Below are 19,886 nucleotides of genomic sequence, written 5' to 3' on the forward strand. Positions count from 1 at the left end.
ACTCCACACAGTTACCGGACCCAAGCACCTCATGTCTCCTGCTCTGCCCCAAGACCATCTTAACCCTTCTGCACCCCCTGAGTAACAATCCCTAGTCAAGTAAGTTATCATGCATAACAATATTACAGAAAATTCCCACTTCATCACAGGGGGATTGTGATAAATTTATCCTTAGTTATGTTAATTGAAGGTGAGTTCACAGCAATCAATCTCAATGAGGTCTGTTGGTGATTTATCCTGTACCTTTCAGTTTCACAGTACAAGGCAGTAGAAGGAAACCGTTTTAGGGAGAGCTATAACTCGGGAACCCCACAGTTAAATAACCCCAAGTCTGACACACTAACACTACCCTGAACCCCAATGAGGATCATCAAATTTCAAAGCAATCATTTGTAACCATTTGGATTGTAGAGCACTTACAAGAGTTGAGCTTTAAAGCTTATAAAATGGCGGGAATGGAAACCCTCCAGATGTTTTTCCTATATCGGCACATGCACACTTCAAAAAATTGTACATTTTCTTAAATTTTATTCTCAGTTTGGGCCCCCAAAGACTTAGTGAGTGCCATGCATGCACTACCTTGGGTAAAACTCAACAGAGTGAGACCACATTGACCAGCATCAATATTTATTTATTTCTAGCTCTGTGCAACAAAAACCCAACCCAACCCAACCGACCAAACACTTCAAAACTTTTTTTAAAATGTCTATTTTGGAGGGAATTATAGGTCCAGAACCCTTGGATGTTCTCCAAATTTGGGTCACCAATTCTACTCTGCACTCTCCTGAGGCAGACCGTATTTCAAAGGAATCTGACTAAGCATTTCAGTTTTGGAGGGCTTAGAAAGGGGATGACCTTGAAACAGAAGTAGTGATGCAACCTTAAAGATTGCATCACTATAATTCTATCCTGCACTTTTAGCCATTACTCAGTTTCAGACTGAAATAGTAATAATAATAATTCCATTGTTCTCTTTAATTGCAATCCACATTTTGAGTTTTAAAATATCTTTCTAGCTCTAAGTCTCCCCCACTGCAAAAATATCAGGTGTTACTAGAGAGGCCACTTGTCTGGTATTAAACCAGATGGTCCTCTTTTCGAGCGGTTTGTCTCTCACTGGTAGTGGGACAAAAACGGATGTGCTTTTGTCCGGTATCAGATGGAGGACAACACCCCGCCCCTCCAGCTCTTAAAATGGCACCCCCCTGTACGGCATGACCTTGCAAACACAATGTGCACAAGGTCATGCTGGCAGAGGCGGGGCTGCATGCTCCTAAAGATGGTGCTTCCCGTGCGGCGTGACCTCACATGCACAATCAAACTATCAGGGGCACGGTCATACCTGCAGGGTTGGGCCCATGCCATTGCTGGAAGTACTGGAATGTCCAGTGTTCTGGGAAGGTATGAGTGGCCACCTTAGGTTCTATACATTTTAAGTGTATAGTCTGGAAAGTGAGTCTGTAAACATGTTATCATAGGATTCTATATTTATTTTCCCTCTGGACTTCCAGACCAAATGCACTCAGTTTACAAATCAAAACATGATTTTTATTTTAACTGACGATGCTGAAAACTTTAAATAGGGTTTGAGAGTCAAGCTGTGCTCTTTTCTGCCTCTTACATCATCTTAAAGAGAGTCTGCAGTTGGAACTAAGCTTATCATTTTGAGTAGCTCTGCAGGGCTCACAGGAATAAACACTTTTTTTCAGTACATTAAGCAAATGTAACTCAAAAGACACACAGGGAACACATGTGGAGAAAGAAAAAGTGTCACTTTTACAGGACCTAAACCCACATGTTCCATATTTATAAAGCCAATGTAATTTTTAATTCATCCAGTTGGGCCTATGTATTCAGCAGGGTCAGTTTCTACATGTTAGCATTGCTGTGTTGTTTGTACTCTAACTTCTGAGAGAGCAAATTGTGGTCTCAAGTCCCACACCAGAAACTGGGCAGCATTAATAGTGCAATTCAACCTTAAATGTTACTGCATGAGTCACCCTTCAAATAAGTTGTTAAATAAAGATCTGTTCTTCCCATCCTGGTTGCTGTCTAGTGGCCAATAAATTGGGCAAAGAATTGGGAGATAAGCCCAGTGTCCTAGCCAATGGTCTTTTTGTCCATGACACAAGTGCTATATTCAAAACTATGTTTGAGCAAGTGGTTGCTTTCTTGTCTACTGTGAGGTAAGTATGTACCTAAGCTCTGCAAGATACCTTGAATACAAGAAACACTATATAAAATCAAAATCTAACCACACATTTAAATCATAAGATGATTCTCTTCTTTTACTCATCCCATTGTACAGCCATATTTTGAAGTGCACTTCCATTTACAACATCTGCAAGAGATTTATCTTAAAATGTCACTAGAGACAGTCAATGTCTCTAAATGGCAGTTTGTAAGGCAGAAAATTGGTTGAGGACAGTCTAGGTCAGATGAAGTTAATGCTAATAAGTAGGACAAGCATGTGCTCTGGTTTGTGAGGGTGCATACCCATCGTTTTCAAGGAGGTTTGCAATTTGCAGTATTTCTGAATCACTGATTATTCCTGGATAGAATCTGTGGTCAGGAACCTCATCAAAGTTATCCACGTCTTTGTGACCTAACAATTGTGTTATTACAGTGTGCTTTATCTAGAAATAACCATGAAGGCTTCTATGAAGCTCAGCTAGTGCACAAGGCAATAGCTACACACTTACTTAGTCATGGAGGCATTTCATAGCTGTTCTCCAAAGGCTGGATTGACTTTGTATTCCCTTCAACTTGCTGGTTTCAATCTATAAAGTCTATAAAGTTAGGGTCCTGGATATCTTAAAAACCTGCATCTCTTGCTACTCAACTGTCACAAAAATTGAGATTGGGGGGGAACTTTTGTTTACAGCTCCTACATTTGTACATCTTGATGCTGAAAGGAGGGTGTTCTTGGTGGACAGCCCTAGACCATCAGCATCCATGTCTGTTTATCTTCAGGTTTCAGAGTAACAGCCGTGTTAGTCTGTATTCGCAAAAAGAAAAGGAGTACTTGTGGCACCTTAGAGACTAACCAATTTATTTGAGCATGAGCTTTCGTGAGCTATCACATCCGATGAAGTGAGCTGTAGCTCACGAAAGCTCATGCTCAAATAAATTGGTTAGTCTCTAAGGTGCCACAAGTACTCCTTTTCTTTTTGTTTATCTTCAGTGCACTGTGTAAGGCTCATCTATTCATTCAGGCTCTGCCTTCAGGGAGATGTGAATATGGGGCATCAAGATCATTTTAGAATTGAGTACATTTAATTCGACATCATCAATAAATGTAACATATTGTTTTTAAATGTTCGTTATGTGTGCTCAGACCCTGCTAGATTGAATATTTTATAAATAGGAAAACAAACACATTTCTTGGTCTATTGACTTGCAGAAGATACTGTGTACTGAAATACTGTTTCTTTATTCCAGAATCACTACATTTATATCCCTTTTTACTAGGCTTGTAGCTACAGTGTTTGATGTAATTCACACTCATTCTTATTCACAATTTTTCAACATGTGCTTTCGCTGGCTTGCCATCAGTATTTTTCCATATGCCATCAGGAGGGTTGACATCATCACAGATGAAATTCTAGCAGTCTGAGAGTCAAACTCAATCTGTACCTGCAAATTAATTGTATTGAAAAATATCTTTGCTGACACATCTTTTGTTCCATCTGTTCAGTGTGCTAAATTCTGTCATTAACTTTTTTTGGAGAGTGTTTACTCTTTTTCTTGCATAGGGAATGCAACCAGTTTTTGCTACTAAAAATAACAGAACTAGTAATGTGGAGAAAAACATGGCTTAAAAGGTGATTACATACTCTGAGCTGAATTATAGATGCAGCTACACTTTTATAACAAAGTAAAGGTTCAATTGCACTGTATTCTTTCTAAGTTGGGCTCACAGACCAATCTGTATGTTTGAACTGCTAGGAACTATAAAAAGGAAAGACTATATAAATGGCAATACAGTATTTCCTTTTTGAGAAAAAAATCAAATGCAACTGGGACACAAAAACAGAATTTAACTCATCAGCTGCAGAACAATGACATCAAGATTAGAGGAATCAGCTAGGATCATCCCAGGATAGCTGCTAAAAGTGAAACAATCAAGACCTATTCAGAACACATCATTTCCCTCTCCCTCCCCCCACCTCGCTCCCCCCCACCACCTGAACACCTTTAATTAAGATTGTTAAGACTCACTTTTTTTGTGGTGGCCAATAAAGAAAGAGAAAGGATGAGCTTCAGGCTAAGGTAGTAGCCTGGAACTCAAGAAATCTTAGTATATTTTCCAGTTCTGCCACAGGCTTTCTGTATGACCTTAGGCAAGCCACTTAATCTCCCTGTCCCTTAATTCCCTATCTGTAAAATGGAGATAATTATTAATTTCTCCCATCCTTTGTCTGTCTCATCTTTGGGGCTGTGACTGTCAGATAGTATATCCCTCTACACAATTGATACTACTGTGATACATATAAAATAGCAGCAGCACCCACTGCTAGAGATATGCAGATCAAAAGACAGAAAGCAACATGCCATTTGTCATTCAGAGTGGGTCAGGGTCAGTGGTTGGTATTGAAAATAAAATTCCACAGCAATTTATGGTATCCAGGCTGCTCTTTATGTGGATCCATTATATTCATAACTCATGACACTTATTTTTCTTCACAACATCATATTTTTACTTGTAAGCTGAGAAAATATGACCTGGAATCCTTGAGAGAGACAATAAAGATGGAAATGCATGTTAAGATGTGCACTGAAGAGACCAATTAAACTGACACAAGTCAGACATTTTTCCTGCTGGACTGCAACACACTGTCTTCTGACAGTGGCCAATGCCAGGTGCTTCTGAGGGAATGAACAGAATAGGTAATCAAGTGATCCATCCCCTGTCGCCCACTCCCAGCTTCTGGCAAACAGAGGCTAGGGACACCATCCCTGTCCATCCTGGCTAATAGTCAATGATGGAGCTATCCTCTATGACTTTATCTAGTTCTTTTTTGAACCCTGTTATTGTCTTGGCTTCACAACATCCTCTGGCAAAGAGTTCCACAGGTGTGAAGAAATACTTCCTTTTGTTTGTTTTAAACCTGCTGCCTATTAATTTCATTTGGTGGCCCCTAGTTCTTGTGTTATGAGAAGGAGTAAATAACACTTCCTTATTTACTTTCTCACACCAGTCATAATTTTATAGCTCTCTATCATATCCTCACTTAGTCGTCTCTTTTCCAAGCTGAAAAGTCCCAGTTTTATTAATCTCTCCTCACATGGATGCTGTTCCATGCCCCTAATCAGTTTTGTTGCATTTTTCTGTACCTTTTCCAATTCCAATATATCTTTTTTGAGATGGGGCACCCACATCTGCATGCAGTATTCAAGATGTGGGCATACCAGGGATTTATATAGAGGCAATATGATATTTTCTATCTTATTATCTATCCCTTTCCTAATGATTCCCAACATTCTGTTTGCTTTTTGGACTGCTGCTACACATTGAGTGGATGTTTTCAAAGAACTATCCACAATGACTTCAAGAGTGGTAACAGCTAATTTAGACCCCATCATTTTATATGTATAGTTGGGATTATGCTTTCCAATGTGCATTACTTTGCATTTATCAACATTGAATTTCATCTGCCATTTTGTGGCCCAGTCACCCAGTTTTGAGAGATCCTTTTGTAGCTCTTCGCAGTCTGCCTGGGACTTAACTATCTTGAATAGTTTTGTACCATCTGCCAATTTTGCCACCTCACTGTTTACCCCTTTTTCCAGACTGCTGGGAGACACCACTATTTACCTCTCTCCATTCTGAGAACTATTTATTCCTACCCTTTGTTTCCTATCTTTTAGTCAGTTACCAATCTATGAGAGGACCTTTCCTCTTATCTCAGGACAGATTACTTTGCTTAAGACCTTGTCAAAGGTTTTCTGAAAATCTAAGTACGCTATATCCACTGGATTCCCCTTGACCACATGCTTGTTGACTCTCTCAAAGAATTCTAGTAGATTGGTGAGGCATGATTTCCCTTTATAAAAATCATGTTGACTCTTCCCCAACAAATCATATTCATCTATGTGTCTGACAATTCTATTCTTTACCACAGTTTCAACCAGTTTGCCCAGTACTGAAGTTAGGCTTACCACCCTGTAATTGCTGGGATCACCTCTGGAGCCTTTTTAAAAAATTGGTGTCACATTAGCTGCCCTCCAGTCATCTAGTACAGAAGCTGATTTAAATGACAGATTACATACCACACTTAGTAGTTCTTCAATTTCACATTTGCGTTCCTTCAGAACTCTTTCGTGAATACCATCTGGTCTTGGTGACTTACTACTGTTTAGTTTATCCATTTGTTCCAAAACCTCGCCTAATGACACCTCAATCTGGGACAGTTCCTCAGATTTGTCTCCTAAAAAGAATGGCTCAGGTTTGGGAATCTCCCTCATACATCTTCAGCTGTGAAGACCGAAGCAAAGAATTCATTTAGTTTCTCCACAATGGCCTTATCGTCCTTGCGTGCTCCTTTAGCATCTCGATCGTCCAGTGGCTCCACTGGTTGTTTAGCAGGCTTCCTGCTTCTTATGTACTTACAAAAAAAATTTGCTGTTACTTTTTGAGTCTTTTGGCTAGCTGTTTTTCAAAATTCTTTTTTTGGCCTTCTTAACTATATTTTTACACTTCATTTGCCAGGAGTTTTTGCACCTTTCTATTTTCCTCACTAGGATTTAACTTCCATTTCTTTAAAGGATGCTTTTTTGCCTCTCACTGCTTCTTTTACTTTGTTGTTTAGCCACTGTGGCACTTTTTTGGTTCTCTAATTATGTTTTTTAGTTTGGGGTATACATTTAAGTTGAGCCTCTATTATGGTGTCTTTAAAAAATTTCCATGCAGCTTGCATGGATTTCACTTTTGGCACTGTACCCTTTTAATTTTTGTTTAACTAACTTCCTCATTTTTGTGTAGTTCCCCATTCTGAAATTAAATGCTACCATGTTGGGCTGCTGTGGTGTTTTCCTTGCCACAGGGATGCTACATCTAATTATATTATGGTCACTATTACTAAGCGGCTCAGCTATATTCACCTCTTGGACCAGATCCTGTGCTTCACTTAGGACAAAATCAAGAATTGCCTCTCTTGTGGGTTCCAGGACTAGCTGTTCCAAGAAGCAATCACTTAAAGTGTCAAAAACCTTTGTCTCTGTATCCCATCCTTTGGTGTCAGGTACCCAGTCCATATGGGAATAGTTAAAATTCCCCATTATTATTGAGTTTTTTATTTTTATAGCCTCTCTAATCTTCCTGAGCATTTCACAGTCACTATCACCATCCTGGTCAGGTGAACGGAACTATATCCCTACCATTATATTCTTATTATTAGAGCATGGAATTACTATCCATAGAGATTCCATGGTACATTTTGGTTCATTTAAGACTTTTACTTCATTTGATTCCACACTTTCTTTCACATATAGTGCCACTCCCCCACCAGCATGACTTGTTCTATCCTTCCGATATATTTTGTACCCTGGTATTACTGTGTCCAACTGATTATACTCATTCCACCAAGTTTCTGAGATGCCTATTATATCAATATCCTCATTTAATACAAGGCACTCTAGTTCACCCATCTTATTGTTTAGACTTCTAGCATTGGTATATAAGCACTTAAAAATTGTCACTTTTCAGCTATCTGGCATTACATGATGTAATTGAATGGGACTCTTTTTCATTTGACTGTTTCTCATTAGATCCTACCTGTATTTTATCTTCCATCCTCTCCTCCTTACTAGGACATAGAGCAGGGGTTCTCAAACTGGGGGGGTCAGAACCCCGCAGGGGGTCACGAGGTTATTACCTGGGGGGATCATGAGCTGTCAGCCTCATCCCAAACCCCGCTTTGCCTCCAGCATTTATAATGGTGCTAAATATATAAAAAAATGTTTTTAATTTATTAGGGGGAGTTGCACTCAGAAGCTTGCTATGTGAAAGGGGTCACCAGTACAAAACTTTGAGAACCACTGACAGAGAATCTCCATTAATAGATTCTCCCCTAAGGGATGTCTCTGCCTTATAAAGCACTTGGAAATTTTGGGATCAAATAGGCTATGAACATGTAAACATCTCATATTATTATTAAAGAATGTGAAACTGAAAACAAATTATGAAAGGCAAAATCTTAAGACTGAAATTTCAAAAACCTGGGATAATCCACTAACATAGGCATTAACATTGTTTGATGTTAAGCACTTTGATTCCTTAAGATGACTTGTTTGTGACCCGGTAGGGCCAAGGGCAGCCCTCACTGGAAATGCGAAGGTCAGAGGCAGGCTGCAAAAGTGAGAGCAGATACTCCTAAGACTGGTGGGTAACTCTGAAGTTAAATTCCCCAACCAGTCACAAACTATTCTCCTGATCCCCCACACTCGTTATCAAGAAGCAAAAAAAGAAAAAAAAAAAAGAAAAAAAAAGAAATAATACAGCCCCCTTTATTGCATTCCAGTTCTCTGGCTCCCACTCAGCACCACGGTGCAGTAAGGTGAGGAGTTATTTAAAAACTCTTCTCACTCTGCAAAATGTTCTTCTGAACCGCAAAGGGCCAGCCATATTGCCAGGTCAGTATTAGGCTGGATCGTACCCAAAATACCACACTGTCAGCCAAACCTTTAGCATCTAAAACTAAAGGTTTATTATAAGAAAAAAAGAAAGAACAAGAAAACAGCTGTTAAATGGTAAAGCAGTCACATACATACAAAGACTTCAAAGTCCACATATCAGGTCAGGGCTGTCCCTAGCTATTTGGGTGCCCTACGCAGTCCCCCTGCGGGGGAGGGGGGGCAGTGTGGGGCCCCAGGCCACCATGAGGGGAGGTGGGGGGGCTGGCCCCAGGCCTCTGCGTGGGAGCTGCGTGGGGCCCTGGCCCAGGCCACCTCAGGGGGGGGACTGGCCCCAGCCTGCTCCGCTCCCCTGGCTCCTAGACTTGCAGCCGACGAGTGCTGGGGGCAGTTCCCCCCTCCCCCCAAGCCTGGGAGCCAGGGGAGCAGAACAGGCTGGGGCTGGGTCACTCTACTTCCCACAGGAAGTGGCCAGCCCCCGTCCCCCACGGAGGCCTGGGGCCCCACACAGCCCCCCGCAGAGGCCTGGGGCCAGCTCCCCCGGCTCCCAGCCGCGGAGGCCTGAGGCCCCAGGCTGCTCTGCTCCCCTGGCTCCCAGGCTTGGGGACAGGGGAGAACCGCCCCCCAGCACTCACCGGCAGCGCAACTGGGAGCCAGTTAGAAAGATGTAGAAAAACTGGACAGAATCCAGAAGAAAACAACAAAAATGATAAAAGGTTAAGAAAACCTGACCTATGAGGAAAGGTCAAAAATCGGGCATATGTAGTCTTGAGAAAAAAAGTCTGGGGGGAGACCTGAAAACAGTTTTCAAATACGTAAAGAGGATGCTAGAAACCCTGTCCCTGCCTGAGCATTTGAGAGAGACCAGGGTCTCCGCAAAACAGACACTGATCTCCATGTGGACAGGTACTCAGTGAGGGAAGTGCAGGAGACGCAGCCGTTGGCTTTCCCTCTCTTAGCCTTCTCTGCCATGCGGCACTCTGTGTGGGTTAGCAAGGACAGAGTCCTGGTGACTGAGGAGAAAAGGAATCCTCCTTGCCAACAATGGCAGACTCCGACAGTCTGAAGATTTTTAGCTTCCCCTGTTCTTTTCCCCCTTCATCTTGTTCATAATTGCTCTGCAACGGGGAGGAGCTGGAGAGGCAGATGAAATCTGGCAGTTTCTCAGAAGTGGAGCCACATCTCTCCTGCCACTGATTGACAGGTTTGGTCTGCCTCCAAGGCTGCATAGAGCAGAGTACCCCAAGGTCATTGATCTGTGGACCTCATTATGAATAAAAATTCCATTCTTTCTAATCATATCTGCCCTCTTAGAAGAGACATTGGTCCATCAAACCTGGTTTCCAGTCGCTACCCATGGCCAATATCTGGTACTTCAGTAGAATGGGGGATGGGGGGGGGGGAAAGCAGTGCATCCAGTCAAGTGTGGAATGCTCTATATGGTTACAGCAGGGCAGGTAAAGGCTAGAAGGGGAGGGAGTTCCATCTTAATCCTAGCAGTGATCAGCCCTGAACCAGAACATTTAATTATCCTTATCGTTCCCTGTATACCAACAGATGTTATTAACAGTAATAAAATTATCATCCCTTTCCAAAATCAAGGTGTAATAACACAGGAATATAGGAACTGCCTGACTGAACCAGACCCACGATCCATCCAGCCCAGAAGCTTGTCTCCAACAGGAGCCAGCACTCAGATGCTTCAGAGGAAGATTCATGAAATTCCACAGCAGGCACATGTAGGATAATCTGTGGTTCCCTGCTCCCTGCAAAGATCTCATTCTAATCCCTAATAAAGGTTGGTTTAAACCATGAAGAATGAAGTTTTATATCCCTTCCAAAATGTTTGTTAGCCTATCAGTACTTGACTGGGACCACTTATGGCAGTGAATTCCAGGCTGATTATATATTATTAAATATGTAAATACAGCATGGCTGGTGAATGCAGAACCGGAAAATATCATCAATTTACCTCTCGTTCTTGCAATACAGGACAAGGTAAAAAGGAGGAACTGGTCAAGTTTAACTCAGTATAATTCTGAATATCTCAAGTTCTCTCCGGTGACATTATTCTAGGCTTTGTGGTTTCTCATTACATGCAATTCCCATCAGACTTCTAACCAACTCTTTGTTCTGGCTGTCTTGTAAATACCAAAAGAACAGTTTCCCTGGCAGTATTTTATTAATACATTTCGAACCAAAACCAGACGAGAAGAGATGCATTAAAAAGAGAGTTAACTTTTCTATCAACCACATAAAAGTTCCACTGAAGCTTGGATGAACATTTGGCTTGGTTGTTATCCAGTGGCCTCAAGAAAATGCTTACCTTACAAATCATCAAGGTCTTGGCCCCAAGTCGAGCAGCCTGGATGCACTGATTGGCTCCTTTCCCCCCAAAACCAACGAAAAACTTATGTCCATGGATAGTTTCTCCAGCTTTTGGCAGACGAGTGGTAAGGCTATTGCAATTTAAAAACAAAACATATATTAGTAACTGATAGGTCAAGAGTCGTAAAAATAAGAGTTACATTGATACAATCCTAAGTGGCACCAATGTTCAAGCTGGTGCTACAGCAGGAGGCAGTGATGAGTTAGCCTTTCATTCAATAAATCACAAAAACTGAAGATATGAGAGACCTGTTGGGTTATCTAGTTCATCTAGTACCCATGTCAGGTTGTTTCCTACCATATTTTATAAATGCTTTGTCCAATCTAGTTTTAGAAGTTCTAAGCAAAGGAGGAACTGTTTTTTTTGTCACAAGTTTGTACAGCACCTAGGATAATGAGGTCCTGGCCCATGACTGGGATCCCTAGGAGCTACTACCATAGAAATAAATACATTAATAAAACAATAGATCTCACTGTTAGGAAGTTTTACCCTGATATTCAGCCTAAATTTTTATATTGTTAATTTCATCTCATTATAGCTAATTATCATAGGTGCCGACTCTGTGGGTTCTCCAGGGCTGGAACACCCACGGGAAAAAAAATGGTGGGTGCTGTGGACCCACCAGCAGCCCCCACATCAGCTCCTGCCCACTGGTGGGCCCCGCCAATCAGTGCCTCCCCCTCCCTCCCACTTGCCATGGATCAGCTGTTTAGTGGACTTCAGGAGGTGATGGGGAGGAGGAGGAAGGGGAGGAGTGAGGGTGGGGTGTGCTCAGAGTAGGTTGGAGGGTGGGGGCAGGTCCTGGAGTGGAGCGGGGGTCAAGCACCCCCAGGGAAAGGACAAAGTCAGTGCCTGTGCTAATTATACCTCCTTTGACTACCCTACAGAAATTTTTCTCTCACATTGGTATTTATACCTGTCAAGGTTCCTTCCCCACTCTGAACTCTAGGGACAGATGTGGGGACCTGCATGACAGACCCCCCAGGCTTATTCTTACCAGCTTAGGTTAAAAACTTCCCCAAGGTACAAACTTTGCCTTGTCCTTGAACCCTATGCTGCCACCACCAAGAGCGTTAAACAAAGAACAGGGAAAGAGCCCACTTGGAGACGCCTTCCCCCAAAATATCCCCCCCAAGCCCTTCACCCCCTTTCCTGGGGAAGCCTTCATAATAATCCTCACCAACTGGTCCAGGTGAACACAGACCCAAACCCTTGGATCTTAAGAACAATGAAAAATCAATCAGGTTCTTAAAAGAAGAGTGTTAACTGAAGAAAAAGAATCACCTCTGTAAAATCAGGATGGTAAATACCTTACAGGGTAATCAGATTCAAAACATAGAGAATCCCTCTAGGCAAAACCTGAAGTTATAAAAAGACACAAAAACAGGAATACATATTCCCTCCAGCACAGCTTATTTTACAAGCCATCAAACAAAAGAAAATCTAACGCATTTTCTAGCTAGATTACTTACTAACTTTACAGGAGTTATAAGGCTTACATTCCTGATCTGTTCCAGGCAAAATCATCACACAGACAGCCCAAACCCTTTGTCCCCCATCCCCCTCCAGATTAGAAAGTATCTTGTCCCCTCATTGGTAATTTTGGGTCAGGTGCCAGCGAGGTTACCTTAGCTTCTTAACCCTTTACAGGTGAAAGGGTTTTGCCTGTGGCCAGGAGGGATTTTATAGCACTATATACAGAAAGGTGGTTACCCTTCCCTTTATATTTATGACAATACCCTTCAGAGAGTTGTAGATCATTACCATGTCCAACCACCTCTTAGCTGCCATTCAGACATGCTGTACATATTTATCTCTTTTAATCTTTCTTTGTAAATTACACCTTCCAGCCACCTAATCATTTTGCTCTTCTTTGCATTTCCTCCAGTTACATCTACATCTTCATGGGACGAGGTGCCCTGAACTGAATGCACTAGTACAGGTGCAGATTCACCAGAGTTGTACACAAGATAGTCTGGAATCATTCTGTTTTGAAAAGATATATTTTGTTAACTCTAGCAGATTTTTTTGAATACTCCAAGAAAACAAAATAAATAAATCACCTCTACTCCTGTGTAAAAAATTCACCTGAATTCATAGGGCTAGTCTCCCTATGTCAGTTGTATTAATAATAAATAGTCTACAGAGGTTGTCCTATACCATGGCAGAGCAGCATTTGGTCATATTACCCAAAATTCTGCTTCTTTGTGACAGTGAATACCAAACACAAGGTTCAAAAAATAGAATATATTTTACCTCCTAGGCTACCCCAAATGCAACAAGCTCAGCACCTGTTGGGAGAGAATGCCTTTTGTCACTCAACAGCAACTCATCCAGCTGACTGAACACTTGTGTGGACAAGCTCCAAAAAATGGTTTGAAGGCTGGTGGCAAAAAGATTCTCAGAGGGGAAGCTATGAAGTAGGGAAAGGGGAAGGTTCAGAGCTTTTGCAAGAATGCAGTGGAGCTTTCCCCAAGGAGGAGCAGAATACCTGTGGCTGTTTGTAATTACAGAGCATTAAAGGATGTTCAGCCAAGTAGATCTCGCCACTGGCTGAACATCCCTAACCCTTTCATCTGGAAGAAAGTTGAAATGGGACAGCTCTGTACTAATGGATCACTCCTAAGTACCTGTTGTGAAGGACGTGGAAACTGCCTAAAATAGGTTAAATATTGTATTTTCTTTGAGTGTTATTGTGTTGTTTTCTATATGATTCCAAAGGATTAATTCCTGAAGGAGCTAAAGGCATGTGAGCAGGAAAGCAGATAATAGCTTCTGGTGGTTCTATTTCCCAATACTTAAAAGACAATGCAGGTGTCATTCATGTGAAGTTTCATCTCTGACCAGGTTGAATTCAACCTCTGGCTTGTAACCATATGAATAAATATGAATATCATATAAGGGTAGAGGGGATCCAGGTGGAAAAATGAAACAAAAAACTTTGTGGTGGATAAAAAGACAGTCCCTGAAAGGCATGAGAGAGAGAGAGAGAGAGAGAACCTCCAGTCCCCAAAGGTTGGGATGTCTAGGATATACTAGGCCTACTTAAACTTTTAGGCAAGAATCAGATGTGTGCAGATCTTTTATTATGTCAAACCTTCATTTCTCTTGCTATATTGTACTCCTACTGCTATGATTAGACAATACCCTGTTTTGAAAAGGCTATTTGTTGTCTCTGTGTTTAACACTGGTCACAGCTCAAGAAGGGCAGACTTGCAGGCAGCCAATCCCTGTTGGGCATGCTGGGCAATCATGGTTGGTACACAGGATACTGGAGCCCGGTCTAAGAGTGGCAGAATCATGGGATTCCACCCCGAAAGAGTTGAAGGAACAAGGCTTATCATCTATGCGGATGCACTCGGAGAGATCAGGGAGGGATCAAAGGTGTCGCTAGCTAGTCCTGAACCGTGTCACCTGTTTCCAAGGAGATGGGAGTGGAAAGACAGGATGGAGAAGTGGAAGGTTTCCAGCTATTTTAAACCAAAATACATAGATTTTTTTAAAAAATCAATCAACGGATGGGTTATGAAGTGTTGAAATAAAGTCAGCATTTACAAATGATTGCCACCCAGAGGCATGTCACATTCTGCAGTGTTTCCCTATACTGAGAAGAGGGGATAACTGCAAGATCTCAAATACCATTGTGTAGTTAATGTGGGTGCATGCTGACTTTTAATGGCAACCATTACAATTGACTGCTTCTTGCACTAATTCATGTGTCATCAGAACAATGCCTTGTAGGGAACCAAAATATTGATGGCTGTGGAGCTGAGCATGGCTGTGTTTTGCAGCTTTCAAAAGACTCCCATTGTGACAACATCGTAGTAAGTGCAGGCAACCTTCTAAAGCTATATGTCATTTCATAATGAACAGTCATTTCACTCAACTTTGAAATTAGATTAAGAAAGCGTGTATCCACTGCTAATTCACTTTCATTCCTGAAGACTTTTCCAGGAGACTGGGATTTATTCTAGATATGATTAGGCTCAACAAAAGCTACAATATATTTAAACAAAGGTCTGTAACCACAGCTTCCCAACAGAAGTCAGGTAGTCCTGCTCTCTGAGTTCATGTACACTTTCCAAGAAGCAGACTCATATAGATTCTTGATTTAACAGTGAACAGAGCTGTTCTTCTCAGTCACACTGATGTAAATCAGAAGTAACTCACAATTAAGTCAATGGAACTAAACTCATGTGAAAGCAGGGTAAGTGAGATGGGAATTCAGCCCTCAGTGTTTAAAGCAGCATAGCATAACTAGAAAAGGATTACTTGTGGCACCTTAGAGACTAACCAATTTATCTGAGCATAAGCTTTCGTGAGCTACACCTCACTTCATCGGAAAGCTTATGCTCAAATAAATTGGTTAGTCTCTAAGGTGCCACAAGTACTCCTTTTCTTTTTGCGAATACAGACTAACACGGCTGTTACTCTGAAACATAGCATAACTAGTGCCTGTGGGAAGCAACCAGCTTGCTTAATATGGGAAGATGACCTTTGTTGTTGTTTATGAGAATGTGCAATATGAAGACCAAAGATCAAGCTAGAACAGTGAATTACAATTATGCAATTTTACAACTATTCCAAGCAAATTAGGCAAAAAATATTCAGCTAGTTCTAAGTAATTCACTCTAAAAAACTGATCTGGCTTAAAAAAATGATCTCTGATCATTTAGGACACTTCTCCACTTCAATCCTATTATTAAACACATTCACAGTACTGATCTATATATATAGATCTGGAGATTTCACTTTTACTGAAACAGGTATTCAATCAAAAGAAACATTGTTCTAATATAATGCTATTATCTTGTCATTTAATTCTGCAATGATAAGCGAATACTAGATTTTGATCATCAGACAATCTTAACATGCAATTCAGGCTTCTGTTATGAACAGGCAATGATGAGTAATCTGTATGATTAAGGAACCATGTGAGTTCTTAGGTTATTGATGGTGTCACAAAGAGTACTCATAATACATTAAAAATGACGAAACAGCTAATGTTAGTAAAAAACTAGGCTAAACAAGTTAATTAGAAAAACTGTTACACCAATTTTCAAATGGTTATATGCAATGTTGTGTAACGCAATTTACAACTTTGACGTAACTTGAAAACATTAAACTAGATAGCAAATGGATTTAAGTGGAAAACTGAACAGCCTACATCTTAGCTTATGGAGCAATTTCTGCTCAATTCTGTAAAGAATAAATGCTATATATTGCACACCAACTACATACTGAAACCTTACATGCTACGGATAACACTGTCCAGTTTTGACATATTTCCCCATTCAATAAATGAAATATAAAATTATAAAATATATAACACGTGTTTTGCAAATTGTGGGCTTAATAATTATATTATTTCACATTTATAGAGCACCTTTCATGCTGAAAGATCCCGAAATGCTTAACACACAACAAGTAGAGGAATCAGTTAACTTATCTCTGAAATACAATCTGTTCTTGGACAAGATGCAGCAGGTGTTTAATGGTGTACAAGAACAATTCAGTTTTGGACAGGAAGTGAAGAATACCATATCGAATTGAAACTTTAGAGGATTTAGTTAGGCAGAATGAAAGTACCTAAGTTAGAATTTCTCTTCTACTATGTAAGGTTCCATGAGGTCCTTAAAGGGTACGAATGGTTAGCATTTTAAAAAAAATAAACATCTCAGGAATGATGGAATTGCAAACAGTACAGAGCCCCTCAATACCTTGCTGGGGCACAAGTTCAACACTCTCTCATAGGGAAAAGTTCCATCTACTTTCCACAGTATTCTGGATTTTCTTTGAAGAGCTCCCATCCAAGTAGTGGTGAGATCATAGCCAAAGATGGAAAGACTAAGGGAGTGGGGGGCGGAGGGGAAGCTGTGCTTGCATAAATTAGTTTTTAAATTAATCAAGCTGTAAGGTTTTACTTCTAAATAAAGCTTGAAAATTAATTTGTTAATGTCTATGCAGGCTTTTAATGTGTAAATTAATACAAGTGCTACATATTAAGTATTATCAAACAAATATAGTATATAGCTTACTAGTTTTGTAGAGAGTAAAACTACTGACTAGCAATACATTTTATTTTTAAAATTACATGTTCTAATAGGCAATTTAGAGGGGAACAAGAGAATTTTCATGTCCACTTCAATACATCATTATTTAAAGTGAACACCAATTACACTAGAAGACAAAAAAAAAAAAAAATTCCAAGCATTCTTCTTGAACCACAAGGTGAGAGTAGAATTTGACATAGCTAGTCATCTGGCATGCTGTGACTCCTGCTTACTTTGCCAAACATTATTGTCTCATTTCTTCATTGTGCTTCTCCTTCTGTTTGTTGTAATGACTTACTGTCTGTGATGTTATACTTCGTACGTATGTATTTTGGCGAAGGGACTGCCATGCTACTTTATTATACATTTGTACAGTGCCCAGCACAATGGGATCTTGGTCTCTAGGTGCTACCTCAATACAGATAATAACAGAACAATGCAGAAATGCTGCTTGCAAAAGTAAAGTAATAAAATATATGGGCTAAAACCTGGCTCTGCTCCCTCTGAGTCACTCTTTCAGTGCAAAGGGGAAAAAACTGGCTGTATCTGCCCTGCTTGGAATTCCCCAGTATTGGGGAGTCCCATGTGGGTTTAGAGACAGTGTAGCAAGTGCCTATCCAGCTCCCATAACCACTGGACCCTGTTACGCTAAGGACCATACAAACACATAGTTGAAAAGTGGTGAAAAAAACCCATCACTTGAGTCATTTAAAATTTAGCTAGTCAAAATGCTAGAGAATATGCTAGAGGAAACAATCCTGCATCAGATGGGATGTAGACAAAAATACAGCAATTCTTTCAATATCTGATTTTAATGATCTTCTTATATTCTAATCCATTTTCATGAAGCTGCACCTCCATGATATGTGGAGAGAATGGCTTGCAGGATTGAGAATGGATTAGGGGAGCCTTTCACTTGTATATCCCTGGTTTCAAACCAGTCCAGGTCAGTAGTGACTAAAAGTTACTATTATAGACGGTTGCAAAGTGCAGAAAAAAATCATCAAAAGTCTTGGAATTTTTCCATCAACATTTTTTGTTGAAATTTCAAATTTTCTAAAGATTTTGACCACTCTATAAACTGGCTAAAAAACAGGAAAAAACAAAATCTGTAAATCTACTGTAAATTCTAGGCTGTAAGGAAATTAAAAATATAATATGAATCTATCTTCAAACATTTAAGACTCAGAAAACATTCCATCATTCTTACCAAACATCTGCCCTGTATTTAAAAAGACTATGGAAATTTTCAAAATTACCACTCTAACTTGATTTCTCTCCCACGTTGTTCTTCCTTGATGTCTCTCTTGATTACATTATTTTTGGAACTGCAACTGTGTATTTCTTTTTTAGGAGATCTGATTGCAATGTTGGCACAGAACACTTTTTAGATTTCTTCAGTTTGTCCAGTGTTGAAGAAGACCGCTTATATGTTTAGAAGAGTATACTATGATAAAATATCAGTTACTTAAATTAAAAATCATCATAGCCCACCCAAAAACTGACTTTTGTGTCCTTGAGGACAGATCAGGGTAGGCAAGACATATATGGACATAAAATATATAATATTGTGAGAAGGGATTGAATGATAATCATTTAACAAAGTGGAAACAATGTGGTCTAGTGGTTAGGCCAGGGAGGTCTGCAAGTCAGGACTCCTGGATTCTATTCTTCTCTACTATTGCCTCACTTCATGACTTGCCTAAATCACTGAAATGCTCTGTGCCTCCATTTCATTATTATGCAACAAGTACAATATTTATCTATCACATAGAAGTGTTGGGAAGCTTAATTTGCTAATACTCATGTTCTATCTGAGGCTCTCAAAACAGGTTATAGAAATGTCATTTACTGAAGGGGAAACTAATATACTTGTGTGTTCAATGAAATAGTTTATGGTAACAATGGGATGTGAAGTGTGTTCTCCCTGCTTTCAATCTGCAACTCTCTAAAATCAGGGCAGGAACTCAGTTTATGGTTAAATAGCTACATCTTCAACACACAAACAGTTTGCTTTATTAATGTTACAATCTATAGTAACAAAATCTAAACGTTGTTACTATCTAATCACACTTCAGAAAACTAAAGATTAGGAGGAGGAAACATGGTTATCACAAATATTTCCCCCAATGAGTTGTTGTTCTGAAATTATGCACCCCAAGACAAGAATTCTGATAAGTGTATAACATTTCATTAGGTTCAGCTGTAAAGTGCATCTTAAAGAATCGACACACAGGCTGCAAATTACTAGTACCACTAGAACAATCTTCAGTTTAGGCTTCACTCAGCCAACATGTAACCAGGATAATACAGGATAATGAACACATTCAAGTAAGTGGCATTTGGATACACCAATCTCCACTAGATCCGAGTCATTATTTTGAAACAAGCCCATCTCTGACTCTAATAATAGGATTACAAATCCATTGAGGAAGGCAGTCTCTGGCCAACAACAATCATTAAATATGGTCTCTCAAAGTATAGGGCCCTGGAATCATTTCATTCCACACTCCAGAACATACCCAACAGGATATTTTGTTGGTGAGAAAATACTATGATAAAAATCTACTCATCCTCTGTGATAAGTAGGAAGCTTTCCTAGGTGAATACCTTTCACTTTTTAATTATCTGCGCTTTTATTAAAAACAGACTACATTTCTAGTCTTTAGAAATTATGGCTCCAAAGATAACCCTCTAAATATTAAAGTAGTATAAATCAACGCAATGCTGCCTTCTGGAATCTGCTGACAGACAGCTCCTGTGCCTCAGCTGGTGCCCAGGATTTTTCTAAGGGTATGTCTACACTTCGG

The 19,886-nt window shown here is 40.2% G+C and overlaps 1 protein-coding gene across 3 annotated transcripts in view; it reads right to left on the minus strand.

Moving 5' to 3' along the window:
• The window catches only part of RBKS (ribokinase), a 114,158-nt gene that overhangs the window by 68,867 nt on the left and 25,405 nt on the right, over positions 1-19,886 (minus strand). For all 3 annotated transcript variants that reach the window (XM_077813626.1, XM_077813624.1, XM_077813625.1), the window contains exon 2: positions 10,961-11,093. In XM_077813626.1, the coding sequence (XP_077669752.1) occupies positions 10,961-11,093 (133 nt within the window). The remainder of the gene's footprint in view (positions 1-10,960; positions 11,094-19,886) is intronic.

This window comes from Eretmochelys imbricata, chromosome 3, assembly GCF_965152235.1.
Source record: "Eretmochelys imbricata isolate rEreImb1 chromosome 3, rEreImb1.hap1, whole genome shotgun sequence".
NCBI lineage: Eukaryota > Metazoa > Chordata > Testudines > Cheloniidae > Eretmochelys > Eretmochelys imbricata.